The 20,314-nt window shown below is 37.6% G+C and overlaps 1 protein-coding gene across 4 annotated transcripts in view; it reads left to right on the top strand.

The window, feature by feature from the left end:
* The window catches only part of USP34 (ubiquitin specific peptidase 34), a 291,540-nt gene that overhangs the window by 224,734 nt on the left and 46,492 nt on the right, over positions 1-20,314 (top strand). For all 4 annotated transcript variants that reach the window (XR_002734953.2, XM_023228313.2, XM_023228311.2 and 1 more), the window contains exons 49-58: positions 2,816-2,988; positions 6,010-6,163; positions 7,210-7,288; positions 10,605-10,658; positions 10,768-10,863; positions 15,768-15,832; positions 15,917-15,992; positions 16,081-16,128; positions 16,247-16,312; positions 19,561-19,641. Coding sequence is in view for 3 of the 4 variants with exons in the window: in XM_023228313.2 (XP_023084081.1) it covers positions 2,816-2,988; positions 6,010-6,163; positions 7,210-7,288; positions 10,605-10,658; positions 10,768-10,863; positions 15,768-15,832; positions 15,917-15,992; positions 16,081-16,128; positions 16,247-16,312; positions 19,561-19,641 (892 nt within the window). In the remaining variant the exon portion in view is untranslated. The remainder of the gene's footprint in view (positions 1-2,815; positions 2,989-6,009; positions 6,164-7,209; positions 7,289-10,604; positions 10,659-10,767; positions 10,864-15,767; positions 15,833-15,916; positions 15,993-16,080; positions 16,129-16,246; positions 16,313-19,560; positions 19,642-20,314) is intronic.

Raw genomic sequence — 20,314 nt, 5'->3', positions numbered from 1 at the left:
GATTTATTTTAACAACCAAATTAAGTATGGAAAGATGAAACAAATGCACAGTCACGTATATACAGTATATCAAGGGGGCAGCCTTTCTAACAAGAATGCTGTAGAAAGAAAAAAATGTCCAAATGGGGAACAGTCCTGGTTTCATCAAGAAGCTTTTATGACATATGATGTTAAACCTTATGTAAATACAGTAATCTGATGGATTTGGCAACGATTTTTTTCATTTCCAGTCTTTTAAAGTAGACACAGATTTGCTTAGAATAAAACTGATTTTTAAGAGTACACAAAAGTTGAGGACAAAGGATAGGAATAAATTCACAAATGCAGAGTGATGAAGAGTAAAAAGATACTGAGCAGCTGACTCATCATCCAAGTTGATTACCTAATAATCAGAGGCTGAAGACTTTATACTGCAAAACCAAGGATAGTTTAGTATATAAATGATACAGCTGAGTTTGTAGTTATATCTTGGCTTCTGTTTATTAAGAAAAATTAGCATAGTTATGTATAATCTTTAGTAGACAACCTGCATTCATTTAAATTAAATAATATTTTGTATAATAGTGTAATATAAGGCCACAGTATTTATTTTGGACAAACTCCTTAAAGTAGTGATTTTAATATCAGTGTTTTTCATTCTTTTGAAATACAGTTTTTTAACTGAATTAAGGTTATAGATAATTTTTAAAATACTACATACATCAGGACTAGTAAAATAATTTATATTCAGGTATTTATATCTAATATCCAGTGAAAATGTACTACCAAATTTTTACAGTAGATATTAATCAGTCTGACTTGCCCGTTGATCCCATAAGTATAATTATACATCAGCCTGATTTTAGTGTCTATTCTTTGATTTTATTAAATTATGAATGCAGCAGTCATAGAGCAAATAAACACAAGTGATGCAGTCATACAAGGTTCATAACAGCTCTTCAGTTTACTATGTGCAAGCTCAAATACAGTCCTGCTAATGAACAGCCAGATTCCAATTCTTCATGAAAAGGTGCTGGTGGAGGTTGTCAGCCACCTTTTGATAGACATCCCCAATCCAGTGGCCAGTAAATGAGAGAACAGCCAAGACAAAAGAAAAACCTTCAGAAATTTTGCAGAGAATATGCCCCCTTTCTTCATGATGCTTGTGTTTCTCATGCTGAGAGTGGCCATGCACGTGGGTTGTTTACAGGAAAGAGTAACAGTATTTTCCTTATAGGATTGTTGTAAAACTTATATGCGTTAATGTACAGCAAGCCCTTAGGAGAGGAACTCCTTGAGGAGGGGATTTTTTCTGGTTAACTCAACCAATCCTATGTGCAGTCTGAGGTGTTTTTTGAAGATGCTTTCAACTTCTTCCTTCTCTCAACATAACTTTCCTCAGACCGAGAGCTGTTTTTCTTTTTTCTTTTTTGAGTCTTGCTCTGTTGTCCAGGCTGGAATGCTGTGGTGTGATCTTTGCTTCCTGCAGCCTCAGCCTCCCAAGTAGGTGGGATTATAGGCGTGCACACTACCACACCTGGCTAATTTTTATATTTCTTGTAGAGACATGGTTTTGCCATGTTGGCCAGAATGGTCTCGAACTCCTGGCCTCAAGCAGTCTGCCCACCTTAGCCTTCCGAAGTGCTGGTATTACAGGCATGAGCCACTGTGCCCAGCCTTAGAACTATTTTTCTCTCCAATGCTGTGGCTGTCTGTTTCAGCAGCTCTGTTGATATCTTCTGATGTCTGTGAGTGAGGTATCCTGTCACAGTGAGAACTCTGGGAGATATTCTGTCCTGACTCATGCTGGGCATCCAACAGTACTTTTTCCATGTCACCAGTAGAAGTAGAAACTACTTCTCCCATTCCTATTATTGCTCCCATTCCTATTATTGCTAAAGTGTAATTCTACCCAGGAGCCCTGCAGACTCTCATCCTGCATCGTGGGGGCTGTGCTCTGTGACATGGTGCTAGAGGGTGGCTGCCAGGCATCGGGCTGCCCTTCAGTGGTGGGCGGTGGGGAAAGGGTGAGCACCAGTGCTGCTCCCTAGTGCTCAGGGAATGACTGTATAGTTTTAATAAGAATGTTATTTAGAATACTTCTGTAGTTTCCCTTCTGTGTGGTTTTGTTTTTTGTAGTTTGTTTACCTGCAGACAAGGAAGGTCTGAAAATATTACATAGAAAATTTCAAAAATAATTCTTAAGTTTTAAATTGCCCACTGGACTGAGTAGCATGATAAAATCTGACACAGTCCCCACCTGGGATGTAAACCATCCTTTTGTCCAGTATGTCCATGGTGCATACACTACTTGTTCATTAGTCTGTTAGTAGCTCTTTTGGTTACCTTCGCAGTATTGCACTGCTTGTATTCAAGAAACCTTTATTTTACTTAATGGCACCAAAGTGTAACACTAGTGATCATAACAGTTGGGCTTTGCCAAAGAGAAACTGTAAAATGCCTTAAAGTTCTCAACTTAATATGAAAAGAAAAAAAAATCATACAATGAGGTTGCTAAAATCTGTGAAATTGTGAACAGTATATTGTTATAATTGTTCTATTTTATTAATACTTGTTAATCTCTTGCTGTGCCTAATTTATAACTTTATTATAGGTATGTCTGTTTAAGAGAAACCATAGTGTATATAGAGTTCAGTACTGTCCTCAGTTTCAGGCAGACACGAGGAGTCTCAGATGGTATCCCCTGCGGATAAGGGGGATTACTATACTTCTTAACTCTGAGTTGAGAATTAAAATGGATATAGCATAACAGAAATCAAACCAACTGAAGTATTTTTGAAAACTAATCTTTATTAATTTTTTTCTTGTCTCTCAGGGCTTGTTTTAAGAAATTGCCTCGCATTTTGAGTTTCAATACTATGAGATACACATTTAATATGGTCACGATGATGAAAGAGAAAGTGAATACACACTTTTCCTTCCCATTACGTTTGGACATGACGCCCTATACAGAAGATTTTCTTATGGGAAAGAGTGAGAGGAAAGAAGGTGATTTCTCCATTTCTTTCTCTTATCTGTGATTATTGTCAATCTCCGTAACAAGGTAGTCATAATTACAAAGTTTTCATCAACTGCATAGTTAACACAAATTGAATGTTTGTTAAGACAATGACGTGTGTTCAGTCAGTTAACCAGTAAATATTTAGTATCTACTAGGACTAGGTTCCTAGACATTCTTCTATATACTGGAGTCACAGTGGTGAACAGGATAAGCATGGTTGTCGCTCTTGTGGAGCTTAAATCTCGTGGGGTGAGTCTTTTTATGTTGTTTTGTGTGTGTGTGTGTGTGTGTGTGTGTGTGTGTGTTTTCCTGACACACAGCCTTACTCTGTCTCCCAGGCTGGAATGCAGTGGCACGATCTTGGCTCACTCCACCTCCCAGGTTCAGGTAATTCTTGTGCCTCAGCCTCCCAAGAAGCTGGAACCATAGGCACACATCACCAGGCCCAGCTAATTTTTGTATTTTTAGTAGAGACAGGGTTTCGCCGTGTTGGGCAGTCTGGTCTCGAACTCCTGATCTCAGGCGATCCACCTGCCTCGGCCTCCTCAAGTGCTTGGATTACAGGTGTGAGCCACTGGGCCTGGCCTCTTGCTCATTTTTCCTTCTTTAGGAATAAGTTCTGTTTTGTCTAAACTGGGGTCCTGGCAACGTTTATTTGTATAAAGAGTTTTGATTAAAATTTTAAAGGTTTGGAGAAGCCACTTACTCTGTACACTAAACTTCGGGAAAGAGAACCATGTTATAGTCTTTAACTCCAGTGCCTAGCACTTAATGAGTATCCAGTAAATGTTTTACCCTCACTCAATGGGACATGAGAGGTGTAAGCAATGAATGCACACTATTTTTTCAGGAGACATACCCTTTCCTTGACGAGAGTAGAGAAGATGGTAACTATAGCTATAAAGAAATACAGAGTTAAGAGAGGGAATTATTACTGTTAGGCTTTGGGTATATTTATACCTTGTAGAAGGCAGGGCACAGTGGCTCATGCCTGTAATCCCAGCACTTTGGCAGGCTGAGGCAGGCGGTCACCTTAGATCAGAAGTTCGAGACCAGGCTGGCCAACATGGTGAAACCCCGTCTCTACTAAAAATACAAAAAAATTAGCTAGATGTGGTAACACATGCCTGTAATCTCAGCTACTCAGGAGGCTGAGGCAGGAGAATTACTTGAACCCAGGGAGGCGGAGGTTGCAGTGAGCTGAGATCGTGCCATTGCACTCCAGCCTGGGCGACAGAGCGAGACTGTGTCTCAAAAAAATAAAAATAAGTTGTAAGGCATGGCCCAATGGAGATGACAGGCAGAGTTAAGAAGTGGGCATTGTATGTATACATCCTACTTTTTTTTTTTTTTTTTGGGGGGGTTCACGTCATTCTCCTGCCTCAGCCTCCCGAGTAGCTGGGACTACAGGCGCCGACCACCGCGCCCGTCTAATTATTTTGTATTTTTAGTAGAGACGGGGTTTTACTGTGTTAGCCAGGATGGTCTCACTCTCCTGACCTCGTGATCCGCCCGCCTCGGCCTCCCAAAGTGCTGGGATTACAGGCGTGAGCTACCGTGCCTGGCACATCCTACCTTTTAGACCTATTATTAAACCATTTAAAAAATTAGCCAGGTGCAGTGACACATTCCTGTGGTCACAGCTATTGGAAGGCTGAGATGGGAGGATCACTTGAGCCCAGGAGTCCAGGGCTGCGGTAAGCTATGATTATGCCACTACATTCCAGCCTGGATGGTAGAGCAAGACTCCATCTATTTGAAAAAAAAAAATTTTTTTTTTCTGGAAAAGTATAGCAGAACCTCCTCATAGCTGTGCTTCATTTGTATTTCTTGTGATGTTTCCACTTGTGGAGATAGCAGAATTTATGCCAGGATAAAGGAATTTGTTAGGCCACAAGTGATGCAGTCAGATCCTGGCACTGCCTCTGTAAGCATATCTACACTCCTCAGCCACTGCCTTGACACCTTGCTTCACCTCCTATTGGGAGGACCACACACACTTTCTTTTTATCGTTTTATCAAGTTAATGGTTGGAAGTCATTAAACAGTCCCCAGTACCTGTTTTTTGGTCTTCAGATATTGTGAGGTAGGGTCTAGCCTGTAGGTACTATATGTGTGCTAGGCACTGTTCTAAGTAAGCTTCTCTTACTGACCTAATTATCTCTTCATGTTCCAGTTCAGACTGTACCCTCAAGTCAGCCAAGTCTCGTCATTTCCTTATTCCATATTCTACTTTTTCCTTTCTGTGTGGTAGTGGGAATACACATCATAAATCATACGTTGTCTTTAAACTTATTAGACCATTCTATTTTTTTTTTTTCCTCAGTATCTTTTATTACCTTTAGATTTTAAATCTTTGGGGATAGGAAGTGTACCTTTTTCTTTATTTTGTTTCTGTCTACACAAATCTCCTAACACATAGTGTTTTTTATTAACTGATGTGTATTTGGAAGCTGCCAGTACAATGCTTCGTTTTCCTTTTTTTGGCCAACTGTTCAAACCATGTTTAAACCACTTTTCTTAATATGAGAATAAAAGAAGTATGCCAGTTCCTTCTTAGGTCCTTTGTTTGCCTGCTCCTAGTAAGATTAAATAGAATGGAGCATTTTATACTACCTATTTCAAAAGACTAGTCAGATTAAACAAAAATATTTTATATTTATACTTTATATTGAAGTTGTCCATAATTATGTACTAACACGTGGTTGTTTTACTAGTGGTTTGTATAATATGTCCTCTATGGTAGTAAGCTAAGGATGGTGAATGACTAGCAAATACTTGTTTTGTACATATTTAACATATAAACTATTTGTGTTTATTTCTGTAAATAAAGTTTATTATAAAAAGTGATTCTACGTAACTGTTGTGACACTGGGAAAATTATTTTTATTTTATTAAAATGGTGTTAATAGAATAAAATATTGTAATAAAGTTTATTATAAAAAGGGCTTCTAAGTAACTGTTGTGAAGTTTGGAAAATTATTTCCATTCTATGTAAATCATTTCAGGTTTTAAAGAAGTCAATGATCATTCAAAAGACTCAGAGAGCTATGAATATGACTTGATAGGAGTGACTGTTCACACAGGAACGGCAGATGGTGGGCACTATTATAGCTTTATCAGAGATATAGTAAATCCCCATGCTTATAAAAACAATAAATGGTGAGTTTTAAATATTTCGAAATTTTTTTCCTTTAAGAATTTATGGTAGTTTTCTGAAATGTTTTCAGTGCTTAGTTTTCTAAAAACTTTCTACAAAAGTTGGAAATGAGGCAGACAAAATTTTTAAATGAAGATAACTTTCAACAGACAGTATAGATCAGTTCTTAAACATATAGATCTTTTAACTCTTGAGAATTTGTATCCTTTCCTCAGAGAAATGAATACACAGTTTTGCAGACAACTTTAGGAGCTTTATAGACAACATTTCAACTCTTACCTTCTCTATTCATTTAAGAGCTGCGTATTGAATATCTTCTACAGGGTAGCCTTATATGTGCCATTAGAAGTTACCTGCATGCTCTGCTTGCTTCACCTCCTATTGGGAGGACCACACACATTTTCTTTTTATCGTTTTATCAAGTTAATGGTTGGAAGTCATTAAATAGTCCCCAGTACCTGTTTTTTGGTCTTCAGATATTGTGAGGTAGGGTCTAGCCTGTAGGTACTATATGTGTGCTAGGCACTGTTCTAAGTGCTGGGGATATTGCTTTGAAGAAAATGTACAATTGTTAATTGATTTTCAGTTAGCAGAATAGTTTCATTCAGTTATTTTTCACTTCTTCACCCGTCGTGTCCATGGTGCCTTTTCCTTTTTTTATCCATTTGAATGTTTCCATAAGTATATTTTGAATCTTTTTTTGATCATAAATTTTGAAATGGTATCTGTCTTTGAAAGTTCTCACATCTCTTAATTTTTCCTAATAGCATTACGTGTTATATTTAAGCAAACTTTTTTATTTCTTTTATGAATTCTTTTGTTAATCCTAGGTTATAAATGGATCTGTCTAATCAGATAAGGTGGTTAAGAGTATGTTATAAAATTATATTTCCAATTTCTAGAAGGTTAGAATTGTAAAAATAAGAACTTAGAATTTACCTCATGAAATAATGGACACTTGTAACATTGGTTATTCAAAAAATATTAGATGTAATATGAAGATATTCAGTATATGCATACTGGATTAATACTATATGCTCTATTTTAGGTATCTTTTTAATGATGCTGAGGTAAAACCTTTTGATTCTGCTCAGCTTGCATCTGAATGTTTTGGTGGAGAGATGACGGTAAGTTTTATTCAGAAATTTTAAATGGTTTGTGCCTTGTCATATCCAAAATCCAGTAGCAGAGTCGCTTAACTTTCTTTTAATTGCTATGATTAAACTAAAGATTTATTCAACTGATATTTATTAGAAGTTTAGTATGTTTCCAGAAATATTTTTAAAGTGCTGTTTCTACTTTCCACAACAGCCTGATTAAGAAGGTAAGACAAATAAAAAGCTTAGTACTATGGGAGTTGAATTACAGTGCCATGAGAATAAGGATTGAGTAAATTGTTTACTCAGTGAATTCTGTGGGATTAGAAATTACTGACTTAATCTGAAAAATCTTTGACAAGGGAGTCTCTCTTAGCTTACTGTGGCTCAAGAGGCTACCTGATTCACAATAAGAAAAAAAGAAATTAAAAAAATGTTTGGCAAGGAGGTTGGCTTGAGCTGAATTTTAAAGGATTGTTCTTTCAGTGCTTTTTATAACACCAGCAGCAACCTGGATAACACTAGTTACTGGATAGAAAAAGGACATCTCTGTGACATAATTGACAAAAGACTTTTTTGGTTTTTGCCCCCAAGTCGGAATCTTGCTGTGTCACCCAGACTGGAGTGCAGTGGCGCCATCTTGGCTCACTGCAACCTCCACCTCCTGGGTTCCAGCTGTTCTCGAGCCTCAGCCTCAGGAGTAGCTGGGATTACAGGTGCCTGCCACCATCCCCAGCCAATTTTTGTATTTTTAATAGAGATGAGGTTTCACCTTGTCGGCCAGGCTGGTCTCAAACTCCTGAACGCAAGTGATCCACCTACCTCAGCCTCCCAAGTGCTGCGATTCCAGACATGAGCCACGGCACCTAGCCGACAATAGACGTTCTAAAAGACATTTAGGTTGGAGTAGTATTGTAATAATTTCACTTCTCTATAGACAGTTTATCCTAGTATCAATTTTCTGAGAACTGTGTTAAAATATTCTCTTGATTCTCCACAAGACAAATATTAGTCATTTCTGTTTCATAGTTTTGCCCAAATAAAGTTGTTGTTTGACTTAATAACCATATTTGTTATGAATTAGCCATTTACATTCTGGATTTTATAGTTGATCTTAGCCAAAAGGTGAGAAATAATACACATTCCAGATTTTAATGAAGTGTTTCCTTATTGCTTCTCAGTGTTCTTGTCTACTCTGCTGAATGGAAAAAGAAAAGCAGGCCACTTGCTAACAATTTGGAAATGGGTAGAATAGGGAAGTAAATATTTAGTTACAACTAAAGCCACGACTAAATGAATTACATCTGTAGATGTTATTCCTAGAATGTTTCCTTTTTTTCTTTTTTTTTTTGAGATGGAGTCTCACTCTGTCACCAAGCTGGGGTACAGTGGCATGATCTTGGCTCACTGCAACCTCCGACTCCCTGGTTTAACCGTTTCTCCTGCCTTGGCCTCCCAAATAGCTGGGATCAGAGGCACACGCCACCCTACCCAGCCAATTTTTGTGTTTTTAGTAGAGACGGGGTTTCACTATGTTGGCCAGTATGGTCTCGATCTCTTGACCTTGTGATCGCCCACCTCGGGCTCCCAAAGTGCAGAGACTACAGTCATGAGCCACTGTACCCGGCCGAATGTTTCCTTTTTAAAAAAAAAAAAAAGAAGAGCAAGGCTCTTCTCTTAAAAAGTAGTTTTTCAAATTGCAGGTCCACTTTATTTTTTCTTTTATTTATTTTATTGTGAAGTATCTTTAAAAAATGTTTTGAGGCCAGGTGTGGTGGCTCATGCCTGTAATCCCAGCACATTGGGAGGCCAAAGTGGGTGGATCACCTGAGGTCAGGAGTTCAACACCAGCATGGCCAATGTGGGGAAACCCCACCTCCACTAAAAATATAAAAATTAGCCAGGTGTGGTGGAGGGCGCCTGTAGTCCCAGCTTCTCGGGAGGCTGAGGCAAGAGAATCGCTTGAACCCGGAAGGTGGAGGTTGCAGTGGGCTGAGATTGTGCCATTGAACTCCAGCCTGGGTAACAAGAGCAAAACTCCACCTCAAGAAAAAAAAAAAAAAATAGGCTGGGCGTGATGTCTCAGGCCTGTAATCTCAGCAGTTTGGGAGGCCAAGGCGGGTGGATTGCTTGAGGTCAGGAGTTCAAGACCATCCTGGCCAACATGGTGAAACCCTGTCTCTACTAAAAGCACACAAAAAATTAGCCGGGTGGGATAGCGGGCGCCTGTAATCCCAGCTACTCGGGAGACTGAGGCAGGAGAATCACTTGAATCAGGTGGAGGTTGCAGTGAGCTGAGATCATGCCATTTCGCTCCAGCCTGGGAGACAGGAGCAAAACTCTGTCTCCAAAAAAAAAAGTTTTGAATCTTCGTGTTTTAAAACGTCTGCCTCTGTCCCTTCTGATTTAATCGCCCATAATGCTGCTTGTCTGCTTCCCTTGGCTTTTTAAATTTTTTCTGTCACAACACACCTGAAGTTCTCCAGAATTACCAGTAGAATCCTCATGTCCTTACTTATTAGGAAACAGCCTTTAAGTTCTCAGAAGCCCCAGCACTAAATTCCTCGTAATATTCCACATGTTCACTTACCTGTCTGTGATCCTTTGTTCAGCCTTCTTTTGTCCTATGATCTTTCTTTCTTATTCAAATCTAGATCTTTACTGATTGCTTCTCATTACTTCGTGGTCCCTTTTCTTTCCTTTGCATCGTGTGTGTGTGTGCGTGTGTGCGTGCGTGTGTGTGTGTGTATTATTTTTGGTTGACTCTTTTTCTGATGCTGCTCTTGCTGTCTCCCATCAGGCACTGCTTAAAGTGTGTACTGACAAATCCATTTTATCTGCATAAAGTTACCTACAACTCTGAGGTTCAAAATTATGTTTGTGAAGGACTGGTGGAGGTAGATGTTTTGAGATGTCAGAATAAATTACAGCTTCATGCCAATGAGATATTTTAATAATATGCTTTTCTCATTTATAATGTTGCTGAGTAATAACTATTTAAATTCAGTTTTTATTTCTACTTACTGCGTTTACCAAAATTAGGACAAGGCCAACTGTTTCCTTGCCTCACTGTCTTCATTTGTTTTCTTACAGTAAAATTTTCTGAGTCTCAACTTTATAGTGTTCTCTAAAAATAATAAAAATAATAAGAACTGAAAAAAAAGATATTAGGATATATTGGCCAAATTGTGAAGTACATACAATTTTTAGAACGCGGTGTTGTTTGAAAACTACTTACAAAGTTACTGTTAAGTATAAAATAGCTGTTTATGAAATAACTTATATATAAATATAGCTGAGTATACCCATTTTTTCAAAGAAGTAAAACTTTTGTATTTTTAAACAGACCAAGACCTATGATTCTGTTACAGATAAATTTATGGATTTCTCTTTTGAAAAGGTAACCATTTTTTTATGTATAGTTTAATATTGTTTTTTTCTTCTGCATTGTCTACTTTTAGAGTGATACTTTGTCAAAATGAAAATATATTTTTTCTTGCTTCTTAAAGACACACAGTGCATATATGCTGTTTTACAAACGCATGGAACCAGAGGAAGAAAATGGCAGAGAATACAAATTTGATGTTTCGTCAGAGTTACTAGAGGTATAAGTTAATTTCACTTGAGCAACATTTTAAAAATATGATAAGTGTTTATGCAAGGAATACTGTAGTGTAAGAATAGGCTCTACAGGTTGATATCTGTAATTCTGACTAGATCTTAAGAATATTTACAAATAGTCTTGGTAATACTGACATAAGACCGGTAAACAAAAATGAATGAGATTAAATGGAGTAGAAAATATCACTAAAAGAGAGTAGGTGGCCGGGTGCGGTGGCTCATGCCTGTAATCTCAGCATGTTGGGAGGCCAAGGCGGGTAGATCACGAGGTCACGGGTTCATGACCAGCCTGGCCAAATGGTGAAACCCTGTCTCTACTAAAAATACAAAAATTAGCTGGGTGTGGTGGTGGGCGCCTGTAATCCCAGCTACTTGGGAGGCTGAGGCAGAGATAATTGCTTGAACCCGGGAGTCGGAGGTTGCAGTGAATGGAGATCGTACCACTGCACTTCAGCCTGGGTGACAGTGAGACTCCATCTCAGAAACAACAACAAAAAATAGTCAAAAAGGTTGAGGGAATCAGAGTGACTTAACAATTTGTGAGGTTAGATAATGTTTTGCTTCTTAGATTGGATGATTGGTTTGTAAGTGTTCCTTCTGTTGTGCCTCATGATATAGACACGCCCTCAAGCATGCCTTATAATTGAAATGCCGTTAAAATGTATTTTACACCTGGGGGCAATGGCTTACGCCTATAATCCCAGCATTTTAGGAGGCTCAGACGGGTGGATCACCTGAGGTCAAGAGTTCGAGACCAACCTGGCCAACATGGCAAAACCGCAGCTCTACTAAAAAATAGAAAGATTAGCTGGGCGTGTTGGTGGGTGCCTGTAATCCCAGCTACTCAGGGGGCCTAGGGGAGAGAATCCCTTGAACCCGAGAGGTGGAGGTTACAGTGAGCCGAGATAACACCACTGCATTTCAGCCTGGGCAAAAGAGCAAAACTCTGTCTCAAAAAAAAAAAAAAAAAATAGGGCTGGGCACGGTGGCTCACGCCTGTAATCCCAGCACTTTGGGAGACTGAGGCGGGTGGATCACAAGGTCAGGAGATTGAGACCATCCTGGCTAACATGGTGAAACCCCGTCTCTACTAAAAATACAAAAAATTAGCTGGGTGTGGTGGCGGGCGCCTGTAGTCCCAGATACTCGGGAGGCTGAGGCAGGACAATAGCGTGAACCCCAGAGGTGGAGCTTGAAGTGAGTCGAGATCGTGCCACTGCACTCCAGCCTGGGCGACAGAATGAGACTGTCTCAAATAAAGTATTTTACATATGAAGGAATAAAAACGTGTTCATTTGTAGTTATGAGGCTTTCTTCATTTCATAATATAGTAGGTAGTAATAGTACATTATTGGGTACATAGCTCAATGTGTATTGTGTTGGTGTTAGGAATTCAGTCAGCCAAAAACACAAAAAAGTAAATCTTCTCTAGAATGCATGCCTGATTAAATTGTATGCATTCATCTAGACAATTCAGCTTTTACTGTCTGGAAAAAAAAAATTTTTTTTTTTTGTAATATTGCGATCAAGTCTTAAAACTGGGTATTGTTCTGAAATGCTTTTAACTAGTATCTTGCCTGCACATGTGTTAATGGTAAAAAAAACCAGGAATATTGTCTTTTTTAAATTCCTTGAATTGAATTTAGCAGCTGAATTAGATGGTATTCATTATAAATGGCTTCATTAGATTTGAAGCTACTAAACTTACCTATTTGTATAAAAATTTATCTCGACCGTCATTATAACCACAAATAATTATAATCATTTTTTGTGCAAAGCTTTTTGCCCTAAAGATATTTAGAAAAATCTAGACCTTGCTTTATGTAAGTACCCGACAGTATTTAATGACAGTTACGCCACTTATGAAGTAAAATGAAATTTTAAATAAAACCTTTACAATGATGATGTATTTTGTTTGTTTACATCAGTGGTTCTCAAACTTCTGTGTGTATGTGTGTGTGACAGGGTCCTCATTTAAAGTGAGGAAGCTTAATCATTTCTGGCTTTTGATTTAAGGTGAAAGATGTGTGACTCCTCATTTTACTTGATACAGAGAGGCCATTGTAGGGTTGTTAATTGACCTAATTCCAGTATTGTCTCAGGGAATGTGGAGGCCTAAGGAGAGGGAGAAAGTGAACAGCTAGTCGGTGGAGCAGTCAGAACACACACAACTTGTATTAAGTGTGCCGTCTTATATTGGTGTAGTTCATGGTACCCTGAAACAATCATAATAGTAACCTCAAAAAATCACACTGATGATAGATCACCATAATAATATGATATAATATATAATATAATGTGATACATAATATAATAATATATAATGACGAAAATGTTTGAAATATTTCAGGAATTATCAAAATGTGACAAAGTGAGTACATACTAGTAAAAAAAATGGTGCCAATAGACTTGCTTGATTGCAAGGCTGCCACAGCCCTTCAGTTTGTTGAAAAATACAGCATCTGCAAAGTGCAGTAAAGTGAAGCACAGTAAAATGAGATATGCCTGTACATTAGAAAACTCCTCATTGCAGACCTAAGCCAACAATTTTTTCTGTAATTGTTCCAGCTTACTATTTTTAAATGAGTGTGCCTACATGTTTTCTTAAAATTAAATTTAAAATGTGAAATACTGTGTACATGAACATTAATATGATTTTAGATATAAACCAGAATGTGGTTCTTTAGATTTGTACCTTTAAAGCATAGCTGTTAATCCCAAAAGATAACATGAAACATTTTAGAAGCATAAAAGAGATTAAGCACACTAGTTATAAATTGTAATGATTCTTACAGATAATATAAGGTAAGAGTTCTCAGAAAGTGTAGTTGATAGGGTTTGCTAGAAAAGGGTCAGGAAATACTTCGGGAAGTTAACCTTAAACTGAAACTTGAAAGTTAGAGAAGAGGTAATCATGTGAAGAATGCTCGGGGCCAGGCAAAGAAAACATTATGTACAAATTGCCTAGGAAGGACAGAGCGTATTGGCATGTTTCGGAAGCCGAAAGATGACCTATATGGCTGTGATGGTAGTTCAAGGAAAAGTGGCCCAAGATGAGGATGGACAGTTATGTAGAAAATAGCTAGGGTAAGGATGGGCGCAGTGGCTCACACCTGTAATCCCAGCACTTTGGGAGGCTGAGGCAGTTGGTTCACCTGAGGTCAGGAGTTCGAGACCAGCCTGGCCACCATCATGAAACCCTCTCTCTACTAAAAATACAAAAATTCACTGAATGTGGTGGTGGGCACCTGTAATCCCAGCTACTTGGGAGGCTGAAGCAAGAGAATCGCTTGAACCTGGAGGTGGAGATTGCAGTGAGCCGAGATAGCACCATTGTACTCCAGCCTGGGCAACAAGAACGAAACTCTGTCTCAAAAAAAGAAAAAGAAAAGAAAAAAGAAAACAGCTAGGGTGGCTGGGCCGGGTGGGCAGGATGAGATTACCCCTGTAATCTCAGCACTTTGGGAGGTAGGTGGATTGCTTGACCCCAGGAGTTCAAGACCAGCCTGGGCAACATGGTAAAACCCCATCTCTACCAAAAAATATATATATATATATTAGCTGGCATGGTGGCACACACCTGTGGTCCCAGCTACTCAGGAGGCTGAGGTGGGAGGATCACTTGAGGCCAGGGAGGTCAAGGCTGCAGTAAGCTATCATGCTGCTGCACTTCAGCCCAGGTGACAGAGTGAGACCCTGTCTCCAAAGAAAATAAATAAATAAATAAATAAAATCCATGAAAAATAGCTATACACATACATAGATACAATATAAAAAGGACTATCAAACAGATGAATGTTTCTGTAAAACAAAAATAGAGCAGAACCAAAAACACTTACATGGTAGAAACCACAGTATTACCTGCCTTTAGATTCAGGAGATCATGTTGACCAGTAGTTAGGCCCTAATGGGATTGAGGGGACAAAAATTGTGACACAGAATCTACAACTGAGCTCATGGCTGGAATCCAGAGTTTAGAATGGGGCTCCCTTGTTATAAAAACTACTGAATGAGATGGGCAGAATGCTATCAGACTCTGCCTGATACAGAGTCTGATACAGGGGCTACAGCTTAATAGAACGTTTTTGTGCTTGGAAATGCTCAAGAACTCTGAAGCAGGCTATTCACTGATTAAACTGTGATTTCCCAAATATCACTGTAGAACAGGAACCCTATTAGTTTCTAAATTAGTGTAGTGGACTGGAGAGGCAAAGAGAGATAGTTGAAAATCTTCAATGGAAGATTAAAGATAAGGTTGGGACTTTCAGCTCAAAATGAACCTATCGACCAAAATTCCAAAATAAAATCAGAAGTATAGCCCTACAAAAGACAGCTAGTAATACCAGTAGTCAGAACATCTAGATAAAAATAGTTTTATGGAACTGACAAAAACATAAGGCCTATTTAAGGTATTCAGAGGGTTGAAGACAAAAACAGCAGAGTGATCCTACAGTGCTAATGTGCGAAATAATTTTTAATGATTTTTATAAACAAATCACATCTCATTTGGGTCTGCCAACCAGAATTAAGTATTGTACCAACTTTTAAATGTAAACCTTTCTTTTATAACCTTATCAGAATGTAACATGACTTATATTTTATTCATTTATATACTTGCTCTTCAGATAGGATTTCAGAATTCTTGCAGCATTTTAATAAAAAACCTCACAGTTGCTTGACGTAGCCAGATAAGTATTAATAATTACAAAGTATTAGTAGCAACCATTTATATGAGTATACTTGGGGAAAAAATCAAAATGAACTTTAAGTGCATGTATTTTATTTTGCAGTTTTTTAGAGGAGACTTTTTGTCTAATAAAAATATTAGTAAAATGTAATGAAGTAAACTGCTTTATCATATATCTAATGTTAACATTTTTGTTTTCAGTGGATTTGGCATGATAACATGCAGTTTCTTCAAGACAAAAACATTTTTGAACATACGTATTTTGGGTAAGTTTGGTAAATTTCATAGATATTTTACACGTTTTAAAAAATCTTATGTGTGAATTTTAAATGATTATTTTTAAATTCTAGATTTATGTGGCAATTGTGTAGTTGTATTCCCAGTACATTACCAGATCCTAAAGCTGTGTCCCTAATGACAGCAAAGGTAATAAATATATGAACTTTAAATAATTCTGTCAAAATTTACTACTTTAAAATGATTGAAGCTTTTTTTGCTGTATCTTTTCTTACAGTTAAGCACTTCTTTTGTCCTTGAGACATTTATTCATTCTAAAGAAAAGGTATGTGTTTTATACTATGGATTTTTTTTGTCATTTATGTTTTTATCAGGTATCTTTTGGTTTTTGTTATTGTTGGCTCAGAAGTTCATAAACTGACTGACTTCTTTTTCTTTTCTAGCCCACAATGCTTCAGTGGATTGAACTGTTGACCAAACAGTTTAATAATAGTCAGGCAGCTTGTGAGGTAAGGTGATAATTCAACAACTAATGCATAGCTTAAGATTCTTTTTTTTTCCCCTCTTATCTAAGATGCTATAGCAAAGTGGTTTTATCTATCACAGGGAGCCAAATGTTAGTCATTCTGAAAATCATTTAGCTGAGAAACTTACAATTTAATATATCACATCCATTACACTGATTAAATAATTGATTATTAAGTCACTTAAAAATTCGTGTTTTGGCCGGGTGTGGTGTCTCATGCCTGTAACCCCAGCACCTTGGAAGGCTGAGGCGGGCAGATTACGAGATCAAGAGATCAAGACCATCGTGGCCAACATGGTGAAACCCTGTCTCTACTAAAAATACAAAAAATAGCAGGGTAGGGTAACGCATGCCTGTCGTCCCAGCGCCTGGGGAGGCAGAGGCAGGAGAATCACTTGAACTTGGGAGGCGGAGGTTGCAGTGAGCTGATGTTGTGCCACTGCACTCCAGCCTGGTGACAGAGCGAGACTCTGTCTCAAAAAAGAAAAAAAAAAATTGTTCTTTTTCCCCCTTCATCTAACAGAAGGTAAAACTATGTATAGAAAATTCCAGACTCTTCCAAATATTTCTTAACTACTTTTGTTTTTACAGCCTTATTAAGGTATAAATGACAAAAATTTTGTATATTCAAGGTATACAAAATGATTTGTACATTGATACAATGTACACTTCACAAGGTACATTGTGAAGTGATTACCACATTCAAATTAATTAACACATTTGTCACCACGTAGTTATGTGTATGTGTGAGTGGTGAGGACACAAGATCTCCCTTAGCAAATTTCAAGTAAACTATGCAAAAAAATTTTAATCTTTTTTTAGTCAGTTTTGTCTCAAAACAATACAATATTACAACTAGTGTCATGATGCTGTACATAAGATCTCCAGAATTTATTTAAAATGGAAACTTGGGATCAGGCACGGTGGCTCACGCCTGTAATCCCAGTACTTTGGGAGGCCAAGGCAGGCGGATTACTTGAGGTCAGGAGTTGGAGACCAGCCCAGCCCACATGTGAAACCACGTCTCTACTAAAAATAAAAAAAAGTAACTGGTCATGGTGGTGTACACTTGTAATCCCAACTACTGGGGAGCCTGAGGCAGGAGAATCGCTTGAACCCTGGAGGCGAAGGTACAGTGAGCTGAGATCATGCCACTGCATTCCAGCCTGAGCGACAGAGTGAGACTGTCTCAATTTAAGAAAATAAAAATAAAAAACCTGAAACTTTGTACTCTTTGGCCAACCTCATCTTCCTATGTCTTCCATCCCTCTCTTAACTACTTTTGTATGTTGTTAGGAAATGCATACCATCATCTGTCACTTCCTCTTTCCCCACTCTCTCCGCCAAAAATAAATTCACCTATCCACCTATCTCAGTAGATCAGTTTATGCCCGGTTTTAGCTCCCCATCCCCCATTTTAAGAGATGCATCCCTAAGGATAATCCACTCACAGGTAATGACAACTTAATCATATTGCCATCTTAATTTTTAGATTAGCAACCAAAGAGTTGTAAACTCCATAGGAATGCAAGTGTTACAAATTAACAGAAGTGGGAAATAGCAGTCTAGTATATAATTGATGAATTATATTTAAAGGATTTTTGCATATTTAGAAGTTCATCTAATTATACCTTGTAGAAATAGAGTAAGGGAATCTATTCCTCAGAAATTTCAAATACAAAAGTGTAACTTTTTGAAACTTTGTAATGAGAATTTGGAAACATGGACAGAAGTAGAAAGGGACCATAAGCTGTCACATGCCTGTTCCTCAGCTTCAATAAATAATAATATTCTTTCATTCTTGTTTCATCTATCCCCTGTTCTTTTTTTCCCATAATGGAAGATTTTAAAGGAGACGTAAATATATTATGCATCCATAAACACCCAGTATATATTTCTAACATAAGAAAACTTTAAAAACATATGCAACCAGTAATATTAGAAGTGATTTCTCATCTTTATAACTTTTTTTACCCCCAGAGAGGGTGTTGTTCTGTCACCCAGGCTGTTGAATGCAGTGGTGCACAATCATAGCTCACTGCAACCTCAAAATCCTGGGCTTGAGCAATCCTCCTCCCTCAGCCTCCCGAGTAGCTGGGACCACAGGCACACACCAACACACTCAGCTAATTTTTTTCTTTTTTTATAGAGACAGAGTCTCTCTGTTGCCCAGCTGGTCTCAAACTCCAAGCTTCAAGCTATCCTCAAATTGCTGAGATTACAGGCATGAGCCATTATGCCTGGCCAGAAGTGATTTATTCTTGTCATCTAATACCCATCCTATGTTCAGTTTTCTTTATCTCAAAAAAAAATTTTCAGTTGATTGGTTTAAAAGAGTGGTTCAAACAAGTTCCACATTTTGCATTCATCTGTCTCTTAAGTCTTCCTTAATCTGTAAAAGTTACTTTTTTTCTCCATGCCATTTTTTGTCATTTGTGCTTTAGGATTTCCCTCATGCTTTCTTTGACTAATTGCATTTTCCTGGTGGTGTTTAACATGTTCCTCTGTTTCCTTCTCCTCTCATGGCTGTTTGATAGATCCAGAGTTTCTCCAGTGCTAATTAGATCATAATTTGTTTTTAAACAGAAAGAAAATGAATCATGCTCATATCATATATTATTAATAGGAGGCCGGGTGTGGTGGCTCACGCCTATAATACCAGCACTTTGGGAGGCCAAGGCGGCTGGATCACCTGAGGTCAGGAGTTCGAGACCAGCCTGGCCAACATAGTGAAACCCCGTTTCTACTAAAAATACAAAAATAAGCCAGGCATGGTGGTGTGTGCCTGTAATCTCAGCTACTCGGGAGGAGAATCACTTGAACCTGGGAGGCAGAGGTTTTAGTGAGCTGAGATCGTGCCACTGCAGTCCAGCCTGGGCAATGGAGCAAGATCTGTCTCTGTCTCTCTCTCTTTCTCTCTCTTTATATCTTTATTTTAATTAAGGAGTAAAGATTCTGTAGTGTGACATTTATGAGGGCTAAGAGAATGATATTTCATTTTATTATGATAAAGGACACACTGTAATATAAATGGCATTCCATGGAGTTGTATAATGATGTAACCCTTATTAAGATTTTTAGAGTTTGGACTTTTATAACAATTAGAGAAACTTTTCTGGTAAGAACTTAAAAGAATTAAAAAACTGACTATAAATAAAATTCTTACGTGACTGTTAGCCCATGTAACAAATATTTATTGAATGTTAAAGTCATGCTGTGTTATTTTTACAGTGGTTTTTAGATCGCATGGCTGATGACGACTGGTGGCCAATGCAGATACTAATTAAGTGCCCTAATCAGATTGTGAGACAGGTAAGAAAAAATGTGTTTGAAAAAAATTATTTGGAAAAGAAGTTAGTTTCAATTTAATTATTCTAAATTTGCTTATTAGTGTGTCGTAACCTAATATTGATAATAGTATGAAAAGATCTACCTCCTATCATAAAAGTCATTTTGTTGTTGGTTTCACCAGGCTCTTTTAACATCAGCTCGCTAATAAGGTGATTAAAATTATGCACATTTCCTGGATTTAGGAAGATTGACTGTAACTTCCTACTTTTATTATTGGATCCTGCTCTTTATTATTAGATGCTTTATGAGTTGTACTGATTGTTTTGAAATCCTTAGACATTCTAACCATGGTGTAGAGTACTATAGTGACCTCGAAAGCTAATGAGAAGACTAACTTCTGTGATTGGGTCTGAACTGTCATACGAAACAGTTTGTTTTCTTAAATTGGGTACAATAGACAATGAAATGTAAATATTACTTTATAGACACTTTTGACAAAATCAAAACCTTTATGCCACTTTCCAGTTACTATTGAGATAGATATGTGTGTGTATATTTAAAATATACATTATATATAACATATATTTATACATGTGTTATATATAATGTATATTATATATAATGTGTGTTATATAATGTATATTTTATGTATGTATATATATAGGATTTGTTTTTTTAGAGGATTTTGCTCTGT

The sequence above is a fragment of the Piliocolobus tephrosceles genome, chromosome 15 (genome assembly GCF_002776525.5).
Source record: "Piliocolobus tephrosceles isolate RC106 chromosome 15, ASM277652v3, whole genome shotgun sequence".
Classification (NCBI taxonomy): Eukaryota; Metazoa; Chordata; class Mammalia; order Primates; family Cercopithecidae; genus Piliocolobus; species Piliocolobus tephrosceles.
The sequence above is the reverse complement of the archived record's forward strand: the minus strand, read 5'-3'. Positions and strand labels throughout refer to the sequence as shown.